A 20,650-nucleotide genomic window follows, 5' to 3' on the forward strand; every position below is an offset into this window, starting at 1 on the left:
CAATCAAATTCTATTTAATCAACATCAATTATGGAAAAATTGCTAGTTAAAATTAAAAAAGAAATTATCATAAGAAAAATGAATTGTATACTAAAAGTTCTTGTTTTGAAAGAATTAAATACATTTAATATTCTTTTTAACAAATATCCAAAGTAAAGTTGCTTAATTTAATTTCACTTTATGTAAATAAAAGCAAAACATAAAAACAAACATTTTTGTCTCTACCTATTTGAGTTCTTTTATATAATTGAATTGAACTTTTCCATAGGAGCCATTTCAAATAAAGTATAAAGAAAGAGTGGAAGGATAACATAATGGATAGGAAAAAAGAAAAAGAAAGAACTATAAAAATATATAATTTGTTAAAAAGTTAATAGAACCTTGAATGCTAGTTGAACACATTCAAAATTATCTAAAACATAATATTTCAAAAATATATTAATAATACTAAACACTAAAACAAATTAACTAATCACATGAAACTTTAAATTAAATATAGAGTAACCAATTTTTTATGCTCGTTGCTTGGTTATCCAAAAGGGATCACTACTTGTTTTGAGCATAGTAGAGGGCAGTTGAGTTAACCATCACTTTAACTTTAGAGTAAATTAATTTCATTCATAAGCTATGTCAAAAACTAGTAGGAATCTTTTCTCCCTAATCTGTTGGCTAGGGTTTATGCTTCCTATATTCTCGGAAATGGTTCTCTCTTTTTGTTTTCTTCTACTTTTGTGTGCACGGCGTCGAATTCAATGGAGGACGTGTTTGTGTTTCAGTTTTTCTTTGAAGATGACAAGAGGTGAGTTTTGGAAGAGGGTTTTGATGATAATCTAATTGTGTTACAATAGATGCAGAAGGACGATTCAACAACGTCAGTAGAGTTTCTTGCTTGTAAGTTTTAGGTTCCGGCATCAAGGGCAATGGTTATTACAAACATGATTGGTACTTTTGTGTCTTTATGATGACTCTGATGTAAATGGTTGGTCGAGGGATTTACGTATTAGAGTTTCTATGTACTTAAAACACACCATTGCGTCGAGACGTAATACTTAAAGACGGGTTCTGGAACCAAGTGGACTTAACTGCGTAATGAACGTTTGCCACGTTTTTGGTATGCGTGCGGCTACAAGGGTCATGTCATGCAGGAATGTAACTATAGTCTTTCGTGTGAGAAGGCACAATAAGGTAATGACTGCGTTACATCCCCAACAAGCTATGTCAAATTCGTAATCGTGCAGAACGTTGAAGGAGATATGACGTTTCAAGGCTGTATGTAGCGGGGAAGCAACTTTGCAGGGGGATTGGCAAGTTAGAATTTGGCCATTGTTTTCGACAAGGCAACACGATGGTTGATGAGATGGCTAACTTGGCTGTTGGTGGTGGTTCGGGAGTGTTACGTTAGATCAGCCGCCCGAAGGTGTTTTGGATTGGCTACAGATGGATAGACAAGGGCTTGCTCCAAGGTCGGTGAAGTATGACGACTGATTGGTTTGTTTTCTGGGCTTGAGCCTCCTTTGAATAATAATAATAATAATAATAATAATAAAAGAATACCTCAATTTGCCAATGGAAATAGTCTGCTTGAATGACACAAAATAAAAATAGAATAATAATAATAATAAAACTAAGAATAACAACACCGAATCAAGAAATTCAGATTCCCAACCTAAAGTATCCTATATCTCTGATCAGTGTTACCATAACCACCATACGAAGTCTGCAGCAAGTCTTTGTAATATCATAGCTCCGAAACGCAATTTGATATTTTATCTTTAATGTAACACAACTATTCAGTAGCAAAAGCACTAGAGAAACCTACAATCAAACTCCATCTCGACTCCAATCAACAAATAACAAGCAAAAGAATTTCAACCCATCCCTTCTTCATTTCTAGCAAAGTTGATCCGAGAACCAGTGAGATCAGGATGATGATAAGTAGAGTGGACTATGGAGTCACAATCTATGGAGAAGAAGAGGGTGAAAGTGAGAGAAAAACCAAAAGGAAATATGGATTTCAGATGCTGTACTCGTGTCAACCAACCGGCAACAGTCACCCACTAATTCTATACCTCGATCCCAACCTCAACTGAAGGATCTTGTTTCCGTCTCCATTTTCTGGTCCTTTGCCCTGAATGCATTTGTTTACACCGTCTTCTGTTGCATAGTAACTGGATGATTATAATTGCCCGCAGGCACGTGCAAACCTTCCCAATGTGCAATTGTCTTTGATTCATGGCCTCCCTTTTCTTCTCCGAAGTCTAGGCATGGTAGGGTTGTGGATTTACCCAGGTGTGTCCAGTTTGAGAGAGGAATGGACAGCTGAGGTGTTCGGGATGGCTTGCACATATCCAATACCTGATGAACAGAATAGGGTAGGCCACGCGGTTAGGGTGATTGAGGAGATGCAATACTAACATGGGTGAAAATGGAGTAGGGAAAAAAGGGAGAAAAAAAGTATTTCACAGATGTCCTTTTTTCAGGCCCGTCCAATCCGATCTGAATTCAATAATACATACACACACGCACACCGATATATAAATAAAATATATAATATAATATATCAGAAATAATCCTATTGTACGCGCTAAAGTCTAGGACTCAAGGTATAGCAAGTTGCACCCCACCTGGTACAGAAATACTTTCAATCCAAAAGCTATTTGGAGAATGAAATAGCGAAATTTCATAAAAACATGGTATATAAATGCTGCATTGTACCTTTAATTGAGAAATCAAGGGCAACAGCTCCTGAGGCCCCCATGGTATGTGTAATTGGGATTTGAGAATAGAGTGCTGCACAGCAGAGACTTGGCTGGAAGTGGAAATGTTTTTTATTAACAGAATAAGCTGTTCATGGAGATGGAAATGATACAGTGAACATGTCCAGCTTGTTAGTGATGGAGTTAGAACCGGTAACAAAATCAATCCCTAAAATTAGTGGGGTTGGGTTGGGTTTCTCGGTCGCCAAGAATGGAAACAACGTATCGCTATGAAATTACAGGAGAAAATCCTTGAGCATCAGTACTAGTGAACGAGCACAGCAGTTTTGAGTACTCCATGTTGTTTATGGAGATGGAGATGGAGATAGAGCTGGATCTGGCACAATAAACTGTTGCAATGATTCTTTATAAAAAGAAAAAGGAAGAAAAGAAAAAAACTAAAAGCTACACAAGTGTAACAGGAAAACTCAAAAAGAAATTTTTTAGAGTAGATACAAGAAAAATCTCACATGAGAAGCACACGCGAGAAACAGCTGCCAGCACAATCCAGAAAACATTACATCTGCAAAATTTCCACAGAACAGGAAATAGATGCGATGTTAGAATGGGGCAGATGTTGTTCTGCGGAGTTGATATTTTGGTTCAGGAATAGGAACACAAGGCAACATATTTTCCAGCTGCTTCCGTTTCCTCAGCCTTTCATTTTCCTCTTCCAGCCGAGAAACTTTGTTCTCAAGCTCATTTGTGTAAGCCTGCTTTCTTGCCCGTGAACGGGCAGCAGATTCCCGATTCTTAATCATCCTCTTCTGCCTCCTCTCCACAGTCTTCTCTATCATATCCTCTGGTGTGCCTCGCTTTCTCGCATGTGTCTGTACATCCGATAATGTTCCCATCAAAGGTGAAGGTAAAGGTAAGGCCACTTGATTCTCAGGGTATGAAACGTCCATTACAGGACCGGCCCCCACATGAAGTGGCTGTGGCATTGGCTGAGCTGGCATATATACCCCCATCATCTGTTGTTGAGGATGCTGATACTGCGGATGCGGGTATTGCATCCATTGACCTTGCTGTTGTGGGAACTGTGGTCCTATATTTGTATCTACCCCAAGAACAGGATCGCCATCCTTTTTCTCCAAGGATGCTTCAGCAACAACTCCAGCTTTAACCAAGAAATCCTCTAAAGTCATCTCTCCCAAGGTAGGCTGCCGTTCCCTCGACTTCTTTTCCCCATTGTTTTTATTTTGTTGAATGTCTCTCCAAACCTCATCGACAGTCTTCTTGCTCAGAGCACCAGTCAATGACAGGCTTGCCTGACGCTGCAGAGCAGTTTGATTGGCCAATTGTGTGCCCTCAACTTCCGCACCCATAGAATGGTTAGCCTCAACTGTCCATACATTCTTGAGCAGTTCATCAAGGTTCATGCTGCTCAAAGGCTTCCCAAGGTCGCCTAAATGATTTTGAACCTCATCCAGAGTTAGACTATACATGGAGTTTTGCCGTGCCAGCGACTGGAACTGAGACTGTTTTCCATCACTGCTACCATCACCTTGAGATCCCATTGTCTGCACTCCCATGCAACAAGATTTACACTTCACTCATTCCAAATCTTGATCCCAAATATTCTTGAAACCTACTCTCATGCAACAAGATTTAAACATCACTCATTCCAAATCTTGATCCCAAATATTCTTGAAACCAAACCCATCCCCTTGACCATGAACCCAATCTTCGAGATCAGTCCCAAATGAGATACAATCAATTTCAGAAGATGCGATAGAACCGAAGAGGAGGTTCAAGGTCCGATCAGTAAAAAAAGCTAGCAACAATACCTGGTGTGGATCTTGCGATGGCAAGAGCAGAATGCAGCTTCTTAAAGGAGGAGAGAAGCCTGAGCTTCTCTATTAAAGTTGTCAGGGGGGAGGACAGAAATAGCGACTGAGATGGTGACGAATCGGAGAACAATTACCGATTACCTGATTTCTTGACCAATCCGAGATCACGAAGGCAAAAACAAGCTTTACTGTTTTGCACGAGTTTCGGGAAGACACGAAGAGGAGGCAGATTAAGGTTTTGAAAATAGGCCTCACGTGAAATGAACTTTCTCGGTGGTCGGAGAATGGATGAGGAGGTGTTTGGATTCTGCGATGCTAGGAGATAAAAGACGGAAGGAAATGGGGGCTGGGTATTGCAGATAGATGAAAGGTAGCTAATGTCGATGTCTTAAGCGGTGGATTTTACAGGACACGATCTCACCGCAGGTGAAAAAAAAAATGACCGGCGAAAGAAATGAATCATCTAGGTTTATGATCTATCTTAGGGTTTCAGGTGGGAAGGATGAGGGGAGGACAGGTCTCTCTTAGACCTCGGTTGCAGCCACATTAGAGAAATTTATATACTGTGAATCAACGGTCTAGAATAAAGACCTAAAGTGAACGGCTACGATCTCTTTCTTCCATTTTTTTCTTAGTTTTCATTTATCAATTTTCAATTCTGATTATAAATTTTTTATAGAATAAGAAAATACATTGATAAAACGACAACAATAATAAATATTGAACGTGTGCCTGAAGAAGGACATGGGCGAAAAAACCATGGGAAAATTTTTATTGCATTACTTCTAATGCAGTGACCATAACTGCTAGAAGTTTTTTTTTTTTTTTTTAATAACCATAATAGTTAGAGTTAAAAAAAAAAAAAGACCATACCAATTGGACGATTTTAAAATAGTTTAAAAGTTACTTCTTGAAAAGGTTCATTTTTTCAAAAAAAATTATTTTAATTTAAATATATTTAATTGATATTAAATTCACAATAAATAAATATATAAAAAGTAAATATATACTAATTAAAAGTAATTATAAAATAATATAAACATCTCCACTTTAAATATAAATATAGTGCTTGGAATATTAATTTAATATAGCTTACATTATATTATTCAAATACTCAATTTTTTAAAAAAATTAACTCATATAAATCAATATAAATTTATTATGATAATAATAGTAAACAAAAAAAATAAACATTTTTTTCATAAAATATAAAAATGTTTGGATTCTAATTTAATTACTTTATTTCTTTATTTAAATGAATATTATATATATTTATAATGGAATTTTTTTTTACCCACCATTGCATATCAAGAGACTGTGTACCCTCTTCAGTTTTCTATTTTTAAAATATAATTTTTATTAATTAAATTCAGACAAAATTTTACATAACGGATTTATTCTAACGGACGTGAGCGGTCGCTCCAATATACTCAACATATAATCTAAAATATTAAATAAAAAGACTTAAAATAATAGGAAAAAATAAAATATTATTCAAAAAATCAGAATAAAATGATCAGACAGTAAAATTAACGTAAAATACAATAAATTGATGAAATTCAGACAGATTTTTTTACCTGAACAATATTAATCAGTCGAATCTAACTCAATATGGATATGACTTATATTACAATTTCAAAGCCAAAGAAGAATTGCATACAGAATCTATGTCTCAACTATCTTGAATTGATTACTACTTTAAAAGTGGCTGGAAATAAACAAATCAGATTCATTATGAAATATTTAATTAATATTTATTCAAATATTCAATTAAAATAATAAAATTAAAATTAAGACAATTTAATACACAAGAGTTTAAATTCTTTAGTCTTCACTGTCTGTATGAAAAGAAAGTAGAACTGATCAACTTTCTGAAAAATCAGAAGCTAATATTTCACACTTTCTTTTAATATTTTTTTTTAAATGAAAACTTTTTTTTATAAAAAAATCACTTATTTAAGAAAAATTATCAAATATAATTTTAAATTTTAAATGCTTTTAATTAATTATAGTTTAGAGAATATTTTTCTTAAAAAGCATTTATAATAATAAAGTTGAATAATGATGAAAGTGAGGAATTTAAAATAAAAGGATCTAATAATAGATAAAATTAGAAAAAGATAATAATTTTTTAAAATAAAAAATTATTTAATTAATAAATGATAATAGTAAATAAAAAAATAAAGTATACATCCTTTTTCTTAAAAAAGTAAAGTGGAAGAAACATATGGAGTCAGCAGATAAGGAGGATGACCAAAGTAATGAGTGCACGTGCGGTGCAAGGTTCCATCAGGGGTTATAGCCGGTGGCTCCCAAAGGAAACAACCCTGTTAATAAATTCGCACGCGGAGACTGCGATGAGGGACGAGGCCTTTTGCTCTTTATCTGGCCACTGTGGATTCCATTAATCTCTTTATTCTGTAAACTGTAGGTGCCACACCACTCTGTAATATGAAGCTAGATGTGGGTAGTGGTGGCCAAGGCCTAAACCTAGAACCCGCCGCCGTTAAAGATGGCATTTTAGGTGGCGGTGCTGGTAATGGGTTGATTTCCGCCGCCGGCGCCGAGAAATTGGAACTCGAGAAAATGATTGAAGAGCTGGAGTTTATGGAAGTGCCGTCAGTGTTCATATGTCCAATTTCTTTGGACCCAATGCAAGACTTGCACTGGCCGGACTTATGAGAGATCCAACATCCTCAAGTGGTTCACTACAATTGTCTACTACAGTGCAAGAGCTCTGGGACGATACGGTCTCTCCAAAAACTACGCTGCAGCAGCTCATTCTTAGGGGGTTCTCCCAGAGATATTTGGCTATGAAGAAGAGATCCAGAGTCTAAAGAAGGTTGAGGGTCTAGCTAGAATCGACCACTAAGAGAGCTTAGGCAGATTGTCACTGAACATACGACTGCCAAGAAGGCAGTGCTAGATAATGGCCGCATTGCCTTGGTTTCTTCCTTTTTGGTTCCCTTTACTATGCATGCTGTTGGTTAGGAGGCAATTGGGTTTCTTGTGAATTTGGATCTCGATTTAACATCCAGGGAAATTTTTTTGCAACCTGCCAAGATTTCTTTAATGATGGATATGCTAAATGAGGGTTCGATCGATACCAAGATTAACTGCAAGAGATTAATTTCAATGCTGATAGAAAGGAAGGTTTTCAACTCTGAAAACGGGTCAAGCTTGAGCCTCTTGGTTGGTTTGTTGAGGTTAGTGAAGGATAAGAGACATCCAAATGGGGTAGTGGCTGGACTTGGTTTGTTAAAAAGTCTCTGTTCCTTTGAAGCTGTTAGGAATTCATTTATAAGCATTGGAGCAATTCCTCATTTAGTTGAGCTATTGCCCAGTTTGAGTAATGAGTGTTTGGACTTTGCTCTTTATATTCTAGAGGTTCTTTTAGCTATTTCAGATGGAAATTTGGCTTTGAAGGATTGTGCCAATACTATACCAAATGTGGCGAGACTGTTGATGAAAGTATCTGACAGGTGTACTCAGCTGGCATTAACCATATTATGGGCGGCTTGTCAATTTGCACCAGAAGAATGTGCTGCACTTGCTGTGGAAGCTGGTTTGGCAGCGAAGTTGCTTCTCGTACTACAGAGTGGTTGCAATCCTGAGCTGAAACAGAGGTCAGCTCATCTCTTGAAATTGTGCAGTCTGAATTACACGGCTACTCTCTTTATTTCCAAGTGTAAGCTTACCAGAACAATACGGTGAAGGAAAATGTCGATTTGTTGATTAAATCCTTCCTGTTTAACTCCTGTTCCAAAGGGACAAAGGCATTGGTTCTTTTGGGATAGATGCAATAGAGCTGGTTGAAGTTTCAAAGGTACTCTTTTGACTCCCTTGTTTATATTAAAACATGTTTTGAATTTTGATACATTATATTGATTTTGCTTGATAGGAGCAACCGAGCAGCATCATAATTCATAATGTTGATTTAAGCCTGATTGCATATTCTGCAGCTATCAATTATTCATCCTCTCTCTATAACCCTTGTATTGCCAAAAATTTCAGTAATCCCTTATTGTAAAAGTTATATCTCAAAAGCATTGTGTCCTGCATAGAAAAGATATAAACATTTCCTTTGGTTTATAAATATTTTTTTTGTTATTGGGCTTGTAAGAGGAGCCAGGCTTGCGCACGAGCGAGTAAGAGGAGCAAGGCTGTCTTGTAAATAGTTGTTTTCTGTTCTGCTGGATTTCTTTTAATAACTTGCCTGGAGTACCATCATTGAATTGGACTGCTCTCTCTTGCCAAAATGGCATTGATATGCTCTCTGCTTCCATGATTGTTCCCATTTAAAAGAGAGCTCTTTGAGTAAGCTGTAAATATATATTGTAGTGGAGTTGAGCGGGTCTTATAATGTCACAGTACTGGGAATGGATGTGGAGAGGCCTCCAAGCCTCTAATCACCTCCCATCCTCTTAAAACAGGGGAAACTAATTTAGGGGAAAAAAGAGAAAGAAAAGAAAGACTCCTTATCTCAGAAAATAAAAAAAAAGGTGAATTAATATGTTTCTTCTCCTCTTTTCTCCTCACTTATGAATAATGCGCACCCCAGTTAGCAAGTTTGAGATGTATTTGACTATCTTTATTAGCGAATGACTATTACGCCCGGCGTCATCAAGTAAATTTTCCTCTCCTATAGAGCCCAAATGCTTTCTCTTCCCCGCGTTATCTTTATCACCATTGTTCACATGGTTCATCTAGTTTTTCAACTTTCGACCAAGCCAACTTGTTCTCTAGTCCTAATTGACTCTCAAAAACTAATCCAACTTTGCCAAAGCATTTGGATAATTGAGTTTATGAATGTCCTTATCAAATAAATCAATCTCTCAGTATTATGTTATGTTCAAGAGAGTTGGTATTTATCAAAGGCTTTATCTTGTAGAATCCACCATCAAGGCTTTATTGAACCCATCCTCTGAAATATTTTAATACCCTTTTAAATATTTCAACGTGCTCTTCTTTACCTTGACATCAATATTCAGTGAGAATCTTGTGCTGCTTGTCAATGTAATTTGTTGGAATTTATTCTTTTAACTTTTATTTCCTAAAAAAATATTTCACCATCAAATTGTAATTAACTCATGGTTGTATAATCTGAAGTCGCAAATGGACATTACCTGCAATAAGGTGGTGGATGTTAATGTTAATGGTGAAATGACTTGAGAAAATAGATGCTATTAGTCATTGTATGCTAGCGGATTGAAGAAGGTAGGAAGCTTATGAATAAAGATGTGCAGGTTTATGACAACTTCAAGATTTGCAATTGTAGCTTAGCAAACCACAGAAAAGCGGACATGAATGACTGCTAGGCTTGCAACAACTTTTAGGAGCAACTCAGGTTTACTATACCAGGTATAACATAATGATGATTATTATATGCTATTGCTTGCAATTTCTGGGCATATCATATTTGATAGATGTGAACCATTTAAAATAAGCTGCTATTATTATATTAAGATTTTCAATATACTTCGTGAATGGAGTGCTATATGTTTAATTTCAAAATATGTTGGTTTGTCATGATATGTACTTTTTTGGTTCATGCTACTTCGAAATTAGCTATTTGGTGTTCTCTATGTTTTGTTGGTTACTCCACACTTTAGTCCTCCATTACAGAATTATAAATTTTCATCACACTTTGCTCCCTTTCATCTTAAATTAGCCCAGACTATAGTCTCTGAAATTGGTAAGTTGTAAAATGTTTCAGTCCCTCAAAATCTTGTATTTTTCACATATGGTAGTACAGAGAGGGACTAAAATTGTTAATTTTGAAACAGCAGGAACAAAGGTATAATTTAAGGAGGAAAATTTGAAGAATTTTTTTTTGGTACTAACCCTTTACTGTGTGATAACTGTTGTATTAGCTTATTTTGATTTTAACAGCATGGATTAGGCAAACATGATAATTCACATATTTAACTATTTTCTGAAAGTAGTTTACTCAGTTATAGAACATGGTTGCTCAAGTTTTAGGAATTGCTTTTAACTTGCAGTATCAAAGCTTGCTAATAAAATATTGTTGTTGATATTTGAGGTACTGTATGGAGAACCAAGTAATTTGACATGGCTTAGCTGTAGAAGATACCATCTATCATTTAAGATTTCTGTCAATAGGGAGGACAAGTACTCATAGTGGAGAAAAGATTGCAGGAGTTCTTTCTCAGTTGAGGAGTCCTCCAACTTCTCAGCTGGGAGCCTTCTTCGAGCAAAAAATGTATCAAGCATACTGGAACACTTTCTACCCCATGGTCCATTCTGAGTGTAATTCTTGCTTTTACTTTAGGGAATGAACTAGGGGTGCATCTGTAGTTGGTATTTTTGTCAGCAAGAGGAAAGCAAATGAGGAGAGAGGCTTGGCCAGAACTACTTGTTATTACTCATACACTACAAAGATATTAAAAAACTTCTCCTAATAATAGCATACAGTAAAGGCAGATTTTAAAAAAATGTCTGTACTTGGAGGCAAATGGCTGAAGTGCACAATTGCATATTGCTTAACATGGAGGCAGTCTTTAGTGGTGAAGATGAAATCACTTCTATGTTTTCGATATCTCACATTCATGCAAAGGTGCCATCAGTTATTACAGAAACCTAATAGCACTGTGCTATCTCAATCCTACCATTTTCCTTTCAAATTCCCTCCTCCTCCTTGGTTGTGATTATGAAAAGCAAGAGAATCAGTTCCATGTTTCTCATATTTGGATTTGAATTTTAACAAGGTAATATCATTACTCCATATTTTGTCATTCCCCTTTTTGAAATTATTTATTTGATGGTTTATGATTTATCATTGTTATTTGATTGAAATCAGGAGAGTGTTTTCGTGTTTTGTCAATTCTCAATGTTATTTTTGTACGCTTGGCAGTTGTATTTAAAATCCAATTTGGTTTCTCAGTCCATCTTTGATGTGGATACTGATTTTGAGAGAGTTTTGTTTTTCCATTTTATTTATGGGAGTTCTCTTTAAATCTACAAAGCCAAAATCGCCACAACATTTTTCACTATTTTTATGCAGTGAAAATTTGTACGCCAGGAAATTTTTTCCTTTCTTGTTCCTCGTTTCTAGATTTGATGCCTTCTTTCTATCTTGTAATATTCAACAAAAATTACAAATCTATGAAAATAATTTGGATTAATTCCCCTGATTCTAATGAATGACACGTGCTGTTTGCTGGCATGTTGAATTTTGAGCTCCAAGAGTTGTGTGCAATTATTTTAACTGGTGTTTCCTGAAGTATTTCACTTGGTTATCGAGGAACTAGACCTTGTTGCTGTTTTACTGAATGCAGGAGATGCAAAAAAGCTTCAAGATACAGGGATCTACACTTGGGCTTTATGATGAGCGTAAAGAAGGTTGGATGATTTTCAATTCAAGTAATTCAGATTCTGGAAGTTTTGGCCGCATCCTGTTTACTGTCATCTCAATTTTATTTTATTTTCTTTTTCCAAAATTAAAGAATTATCTGAAGCTAAGGTTGCTAAGAACACAATGGTCAGTGCCCAAATTACATGATGACCAAAATGATAATATGCGCTTGATTACTCTAATTATATGAATTAAAATGATAATCTCTGTTAAACTTTATTGTTTTCTGTGGCTTTCTTCCTTGCTAATTCACTTTCATTTTTTCTCTAATTTTCTTTCTGAGAATTTTGGTTATATAACTGGAAGTGCTTTGCTCTAAGTAAGCTTTATATTCTCTTTTCTTTCATAAAGAGATTAGATCTGATTCAATAACTCAAATATTTGAACACCATTTGCTACCACAAGAACAATTGAAGATTCATAATTTGTTGACAAACCTGAGGTATGATTTCTGTTTATGCAGACAGAGAAGTGATTTGAATCACAACAGGAAGCCAAGCCCTTGATAAACTATAATGAGGTAATTATGCACTCTTAGTTGCTCTAAGGGTATCTCTAGTGTTGTGGTATAGTTTATTTCTGAGCAATGGATGCTGCTTTTCTGATTGATTTAAAAAGATGAGATTGAAGCTATAGCTATTACAAACAGCCTTTGGAGGATTCTGGTTAGAAACTCGCATTTCTCCTCAGTGTTGTTGCTTATGTTGATAGCTTTATTCTTCTATCATAAAAATTCATGCATAACTTCTGTACTTTCAGTTTCATTGTTACTTCAGATATGGGAAAACACGCTTGCTCATACTCTTTTGGAGGATTCTAATTCAATAATAGTACCATAAGAATATGCAAAAGATGTAAGATATCATAGGAAACACTTCAGGCAATAAAAGTAACAAAACTAGCAGATTAAACAAGGATATCTGGTAGAGAATAATTATTTCATTGCTCAGATGAGAATCTGCTCATTTTCCTTACTATCAAATTATTTAGCAGAAACAATATTGCAACAAGCCTTCAGAATAAACATTTCTATATGCAGGATGGGAATGAAAAGGTTGCTTACATTGACACTGAAGGAATTTAGTACCCTCACTTTCGTCATCCTTCTTAACATCTACATTGGCATTATTTTATGTTTTTTTTTCCCTTGAAAAAGTTATAACAAATTATCTTCATACGATGTCCGTCCACTTTATTATAGTCTGTTGAATTTTCTTCTTTAACTGTGGGCACTTGCAGCCAGCTTGATAGGATTGTTCCAATGGCCAAAAGATTTGTCATGGACCTAAGAGTAATTGTCGACAATGTAAGGCTGGAGAACATTTTCTACCTTTTCTTTCTTTTGGAGTATGTTGAAAATTTGATGAATGAAAAAGTATTTCTTAGTCAACTGGAAAATTTAGCCGTTTAGAATCTTAAAAACACCATTAAACTTTTTACACATAAATTTATTAACATAATTCCTTTTTTAATATTGCAACTAAATCATGGAAAGTTTTTTTTCTCAGAAAAATATTTTGTAGAAAATATTTTCTATACACATTATTTTCTGCGAAACTAATAGAACCTAAGTATCATTGTGTGATATCATCATTTGACTTATGGAAGAAGTCAATTTTTAACTCTTTTATCTGTGGATAGAAAAAAAAAAAATCTTTTACTCCTGCAAGTAAATATGAGCAACACAGTACATAATATCTTAGTTATAATCATTTCATAGTCTTTATCTTTGTGTATAATATAATTAGATGTTTATATTATAAAGGTTAGTTTTATAATTTACATATTAATTTTTTTATCAAACATTTTGCCACTGTTACAAATAGTTCTTCATTAAATAAACATATATTTACTAAAATGAAGTCATCCCTTGTTTTCTAATTCTTAATATCTTACTTTTAGATCATGGACAGGTAAATGGCGATGACAATGGCTAACATGAACACTCTCCTATCAACCATTCATCTCATGCAAGCCATGATCCAAGGAAAACTAGTGCTTGAAGAACTTGAGATTTGATGTTTGACTTACTTAAATTTAACATTCACAAGTGTTACTCTTTTTAGTAAAGTAAGTAAATTTCCCATAAAATATCTTCTTGAGAAATAGCAAATGAGCAGATAGAATTTTTTTAATTGAGTTACTTTCAATCAAATAAGGCTTTATTTTTTACATGGATATATATATTTGATTAGCTTATTTTTGGATTTCTATTAGTATTGTTTTTATTTTATTTTATTTTATTTGTCTGGGTACCAAATGGCTGCTCTATTAAAGCAAAGGCAGAAACTGAAGTTTCAATGGAATTAATTACAAAATAACCACACTATTTTTTTGTTTTTACCCTTTTTGCACCAAAGGAAGAAGAAGGTTGTTGGAACAGAGACCAACCTGACGAGTTAGATTCTTCAAAGATTTCTATAAAGAAAGAGAAGGTGTGACGTGAAAATAAGTACAGTAATGCTCTCTATCTACCATCTAGTGTGATTCCAAACTATACTTGAAAGCCAAACAGTTATTCCTCATGGAATCTTGATTTAGATATGAAATTGCATAAGGTCTCGTTAATATATTAAAGACATGTTTGGTTGAGATAAATTTAACTCAAAAACTTTACTTTTTTATAATTTAATTATAATAGAGTAAGATTCTTTATGAAAAGTGAACTTCCAATAAGAAGAGAATTCAAAGCAAACAAGGTTTAAGACCGTGAATGCAACTATTTTCAAAATAGATGGGAATCTCAAAAATAAAAACGAAAACCAGGCTCAGAAGATCATTCGAGGAACTTTGGCTGTATACATTTGGGGTTTGATAAAAAGAAAGGGGGTCAGACAACTCCAATAAAAGATTGAAGATTTGTTTGGCTGCTTTCTTTTCAAGTTGACAACATCTTGTGCTCTTCTTTCTTTCTCCACTTCACTTGTTTTAATCCCTCTTTTGTCCGTGTGAATGCATTCATGACAACAAAAGTAGAATCCAGGGCCCCTGGAATCTAATTCTTTCAATTTTTTTAATGCATTGAAACGTCTTTCATGACTCTGCCTTAAGGCCACAAGTTTAAAGCTAAATTTGATTGATGTTGAAAGATTCAACTAGTTTTAAGGTTGTATGGTTCCTCAGACATGGCTTTCACCACCAAATCCTAGTTCTAGGATTCACCGTCTTTGAATTGCTGCAGAGAGATTATTTATCTGTCCAAAAAATTACATAAATCAAACAATTCCTTTTAATAAAAAAAAATTTGACCACCATTGCAGATTATGTACTTTACAGAGCTCTTGTCCATGGAAACAGTTATTGATACACAGTGCAGAACCAAATTATAGACACTGGATTAACAAGTAATAACTATAACATATGCTGTTAGCCTCAATTTCCACATTGTGAAGCTTCTGTGAAGTTTATCAAAAGAAATTTGATATTTACAAGAGTCCCTTTGCTTCTTGGGATTACGTATATATCAACAAACTGCTATTTTCCTTCATTGTATCGTTTTAGTAAGCTTACACTTGGAAATGAAGATAGTAGCTGTGTAATTTAGACTACACAATTTCAAGAGCTCAGCTGATCTCTGCTTCAGCTCAGGACTACAACCACTCTGTATTACAAGCAGCAATTTCGCCGCCAAGCCTGCCTCCACAGCAACTGCAGCACATTCTTCTGGTGCAAGTTGACAAACTGCGCATAATATGGATAATGCAAGCCGAGTACACTTTTCAGATACTTTCATCAACAATCTCACCATGTTGGGTATCGTTTTGGGGCAATCTTTCAAAGCCAGAATCCCATCTGAAAGAGTTGAAAGAATCTCTAGAATGTAAAGAGCAAACTCCAAGCACTCATTGTTCAAACTGGGCAACAGCTCCACTAGATGAGGAATTGCCCCTATGCTTAAAACTGAGTTCCTTACAGATTCAAATGAACAAAGGGTTTTTAACAAACCAAGTCCAATCTTTATCCCATTTGGATGTCTCTTATCTTTCACTAACCTCAACAACCCAGCTAAAAGGCTCAAGCTTGACACATTTTCAGAGTCGAAATCCTTCCCTTCTATCAGCATTGAAATCAACTTCGTAGAATTAATCTTGGTCTCGATTGAACCCTCGTTTAGCATGTCCACCATTAAAGAAATCTTGGCAGGTTGTAATAAATTTGCTGTGGATGTGAGATCAAGATCCAAATTCACAAGAATCCCAATTACCTCAGACCCAACGGCGTGCATAGTAAAAGGACCCAACAAGGAAGAAACCAACGCAACTCCGCCGTTATCTAGAACTGCCTTCTTTGCCGTGGCATGTTCGGCGACAATCTGTCTAAGCTCTCTTAGAGCTTGAACTCTAGATTGACCCTTAACCTTCTTTAGAGTCTCCAAAAGCTCAACAACCCTCCCTTGCACGTCCTCGGATCTCTTCTTCATAGCCAAATACTTCTGGGAGAACCAGCTATAAATCAGCTGCTGCAGAGTTCTATTTGGCGTGACAGCGTCGTCCCAGAGTTCTTGCATCGTAGTAGGGCAAGTGTAGTGGCCGAGAGAAAGCCATTTTAGGATGTTGGATCTCTCATAAGTCTGGCCAGTGCAGAGAGTGACTGGGTCTTGCATTGGGTCCAATGAAATTGGACATATGAACACCGAGGGCACTTCCATCGATTCAAGCTCTTCAATCATCTTCTTCAGATCCAATTTCTCAGAGCCGGCAGAGGAAATCAACCCACCGGCACCGGTTCCACCTAAAACGCCATCTTTGACAGCGGTTTCAAGATCTAGCACTTGGCCACCACTACCCACATCTAGCTTCATGTTTCCTAATCTTGTGTGGCTATTCGGCACATACATGGGCATTTTGGGATACCCAATTGGAAGAAGAAACCACTACTAGTAGAGTCACAGAAGAAGAAGAAGAAGAAGTAAACGTAATCGAAGAAAGAGCCTGGGATTTCAAAAGAGAAAATAGAGAGTAATAAGAGCCATCACATCCACGAGACAAGAAACGTGTGGGAAAGGAAAAGAGATAAAAAAAGATGGCAGAAGGTCTCTCTCTTTCATTGACAAACACAAGGAACAATAACTATCAAAGGGGACAACTTTTCTACGTTGTGTGCTTTAATTTGGCTCTTTATCTGATCTCTTTCTCTGGTCAAAAGAGTAACATTCTTCTCCATCTTCATCATCAACATGAAAGAACAAATTATGAAGATGCAATCTTCTTCTCTATTACCAAAGTCCCACAACTAACAGCTTCCTCTTCAAGCTCCCAAAAAGAAAATAGTGGAATGATGAACCCCAGATCAGGTAAAAAAGCAAAGCCAACAAAGAAATTGCAATCAAAAGCAATAGGAATAAGATAATGCTCACTTGTGCATGAACAGTAAACTCCTCAGCCAAAATTCAACAAGCAACGTACTGAGGAAAAGGGAAAATAGAAAAAATAAATCTAAAAATGGGTTAACTCAAAACCATACCTAGTTGTTGACAAACACTGAAAAAGAAGAAGAAGAGAGATTGGAGTATGGAAAGGAACAAAAAAAAACAAAAGAAAAAGAAAAGCTATCCTCCAATGCTGCTCAAATTATTAATTTTTTTTTTACAAAATTATTTCTATATTTTCCCAACTTTATAATATTAAAAAAAAATCTAATATGATCGCCTTGTAAAATTACAGAATTGCCTTTTCTAGTTTGGGCCGTCTAGTCATATACTTATATTCAGGCCCGACACATAAGGGGTAAAACAGGAATAATAAAATTATTTCCTTTGAAGTGATAAAACCCTACAACTACGAGTAGAGATACGACTGTGGAAGACGGCAGGGGACCACTGAAGAAAAGAAAATTTATGGAAAGAAAAGGTTCTTACGTGGAGTGACCGGCTAGAGCCCGTGATTCAACCCTTGGCGACCGTGCATCACACGTGCAGTCATTAACTTTCGTCACCCTTAACGTTCGGTTATTGGATAAGAGATTTCATGATAAATCTGCAAAAAATAAATAATTGTTTAAAAAATTATAACACTAGCTTTCATAATTTTTATTTATTTTATTTTTTATATATTAAAAATATATTTTTATTAATTTTTTAATTATATTTATTTTAAATAAATTAAATTTTATTAAATATTAAAAAATATTTTTAAATTTTTTAAAATTAAAATAAAATTATAATAATTAAGTTATTTACAATTTTTAACAATTAAATTATATAATTCAGTTATTTACAAAATTATTTGGTAATTTTTTTAAAAATCACTTTTTTATCATATACACAGTATTATTTTTATCGATTTGCCAATTTTATGTGTACGTACTGCACAGCAACACTACTAAATTCTAAAATTTATGGTGGCCCACCCCTAGACGGAAGGACGCAATCTCGGTCAAACGGTCAAAAAGCAGAAATTGGTGATGCCAATGGTTAAGGCCACCCACAAACATAAGTATTTTTATCAAACGGCTGATTTCATAATCAGAAAATTTTATTTTAATCCGATGGCGAATTATCTCATAGGTCAAGTGCATTGAACAGTACCAAAACTAATCACGGCCACGGGTTGTGCAGTTATGTGCACGGCTTTATTATTATTTCTTTTTTAGCGTAAGCACATTGTTTTTGGCAACGAGGCTTTTTGTGGATATAGAGGCCGGCTTTGAAGTCAAGAATATAATGCCCTAAATAATTAGGGTTTGCTACTTTTTCTAGTTTTTCCTTTTTCTCGAGTCCTCCAAGTAAAGTCTAAAAGTCTAGTCTCTCTCCAGTACTGCCTATGTGGTGAAGTAGAGAAGTCGTTGAGATCATCTCTATCGTTCACTCTGTAAAACTGAATTTAATTAATATTTTAGTATTTAATTTATTATAAATTAATATTAAGTTTAAATTAAACTTAACGTGCACATCATTCTTATTTTAAATTAAATTCAATATACACTTTATACTCAAAACTATATAACAATTTTTAAAATTTTTATAAATTACACATTATCTCTATTTTAATCTCAAATTAATATTAAATTTAAATTATTTTTATTTTTATTTTTATTTTTAAAAATAATAAATTATTAGTATAATTTTATTTAATTTAATTATTATAATATAAATTATTTAATTTTTAATATAATAATACAAACATTATATACATATGGCTAAAAATAAACTGAACTGTTTATAATTAATCAATGAAAGAGAAAACAATAAGCTAATTAATGAACGGTTACTCTAATGCTTAAGTTAATAAATTATTAAAATTGACAAGTGTAATAGATTTTTTAAATTTAAATGAATTTATAAAAATATATATCTTAAATTATGTGTATTTTTATTTTTATACAGTAAAAAAATAGACTAATATTAACTATTAAATGAGTAATCTCATGATTATAGATATTATTTAGATCTGTTAGGTTATATTTGTTAACGATAAAGTATGAAATATTCAATTGGCACAACAGATAATTAGTCTTGAATGTTATGATGTTTTGTCCTTCCTTTTTATTTTTGTAGGTAAAATTTATGTAATCACGTGTCAATTTATCAGTCTTTTGCTTTGTAGATTTATTTTATAGTGATAGTTCAAAACTTATTTAAGCGATTATTATGTCATAATATATATATATATATATATATATATATATATATATATATATTAAAAGTGGTTAAAAATTATAATCTAACTAATTTTTTTTATCACATCAAAATAAAAGTAAATTTCTATATTATTTGATTGAGAAAATATTATTGTTTAAATACTATTGAATTTCCTTGGATAGTTGAGATGGATGATGTATAATTTTTTTTCTTAATTAAAGGTATTGAGTTGGAATTATTAGTATAAAACATATTTAAAGTTGAAAAGAGAGCGATTTGATTTTTTTTAATGGAATTGATCAAAATTTTAATGGATTTCAAACATTAAATGGTTTAAAAGAAACTATTAAGTATAATTTTATATATATTAATTAAGATTATGTATAAAATGTATTTTTGTTAATAATTTATCTTTTTAAAATTTTACAATCCTATGTTTATTCTGAATCTGAATATAATTACATATTTAAAGTTTGAAATATAAATTTTTTTTATTTTTTATGAGTTTGGACAAATTTCCTCCATTTTGTATGCATAAAAAAATAGTAGAATAAAAATATAAAGATAAATGATAAAAATTTGATTTGATTAATTTAATTTTATCAATTATTTTGTTTGAAATAATAGAGTTTTTTTAATTTAAATCTTATAACATGAATTAAACGAAGTATGAGTTTTTAATTATTTATTTTTTAAATTAATTGTTGTAAAGGAAGCGTAAATATTATGGAAAAGAGTGAATATATGAGTTACTTGCAACATCCCCAGCGACTTTACTTGGTTTAGGTGAATACTAAATTTTTTATAAAAACATTATAAGACGCTGATAAAAAAAAAAATAATAAGAATGCACTCACAGACTTAATTTAATAGTAAATATATTTAAATAAATATAAAAATTTTAAATTTTAAATTTTAAATTTTAAATTTTTATTTAAAAAAATAAATATAAAATTAAATTTGATAAATCCTTCTTTTTATCATATTGATTTGTTTTTTTTCAATCATTAAGACAAGTCAATTTTATTAAATGGTGGTGAATTTTTATGTATTAATATTAATAAAGATTTTTCCATACTACCACACATAAAAATAAATGAAATATTGAAAATATTTTGAAGTAAATTTTGTTGGGTGCTGGACCTCT

The 20,650-nt window shown here is 33.5% G+C and overlaps 2 protein-coding genes and 1 pseudogene across 3 annotated transcripts; 1 reads left to right on the forward strand and 2 right to left on the reverse strand.

The window, feature by feature from the left end:
* Positions 1-1,586: 1,586 nt before the first annotated feature.
* Positions 1,587-5,093, reverse strand: LOC110606481 (ABSCISIC ACID-INSENSITIVE 5-like protein 2). 2 transcript variants are annotated; one of them, XM_021745297.2, is made up of 3 exons: positions 3,227-5,092; positions 2,716-3,093; positions 1,587-2,355 (listed from the first exon to the last, which is right to left on the reverse strand). In XM_021745297.2, exon 1 carries the CDS (start codon positions 4,289-4,291, stop codon positions 3,317-3,319), a length of 975 nt encoding a protein of 324 aa, XP_021600989.1. In that variant the 5' UTR covers positions 4,292-5,092; the 3' UTR covers positions 1,587-2,355; positions 2,716-3,093; positions 3,227-3,316. The 2 variants fall into 2 exon arrangements, with proteins under 2 accessions (XP_021600989.1, XP_043809310.1); XM_043953375.1 differs by having other exon boundaries at positions 2,716-5,093.
* Positions 5,094-6,785: 1,692 nt separating this feature from the next.
* On the forward strand, positions 6,786-14,096 carry LOC110607052 (annotated as a pseudogene).
* A 571-nt stretch (positions 14,097-14,667) lies between these two features.
* LOC110605858 (U-box domain-containing protein 30) lies at positions 14,668-17,503 on the reverse strand. The gene has a single exon (XM_021744524.2). It carries the CDS (start codon positions 16,765-16,767, stop codon positions 15,409-15,411), a length of 1,359 nt encoding a protein of 452 aa, XP_021600216.1. The 5' UTR covers positions 16,768-17,503; the 3' UTR covers positions 14,668-15,408.
* Positions 17,504-20,650: the final 3,147 nt, after the last annotated feature.

This window comes from Manihot esculenta, chromosome 18 (genome assembly GCF_001659605.2).
Source record: "Manihot esculenta cultivar AM560-2 chromosome 18, M.esculenta_v8, whole genome shotgun sequence".
Classification (NCBI taxonomy): Eukaryota; Viridiplantae; Streptophyta; class Magnoliopsida; order Malpighiales; family Euphorbiaceae; genus Manihot; species Manihot esculenta.

Coding starts and splice junctions, on each gene's coding strand:
- LOC110606481 (XM_043953375.1), bottom strand. CDS start 4,291: ATGGGAGTGCAGACAATGGGATCTCAAGGTGATGGTAGCAGTGATGGA.
- LOC110605858 (XM_021744524.2), bottom strand. CDS start 16,767: ATGCCCATGTATGTGCCGAATAGCCACACAAGATTAGGAAACATGAAG.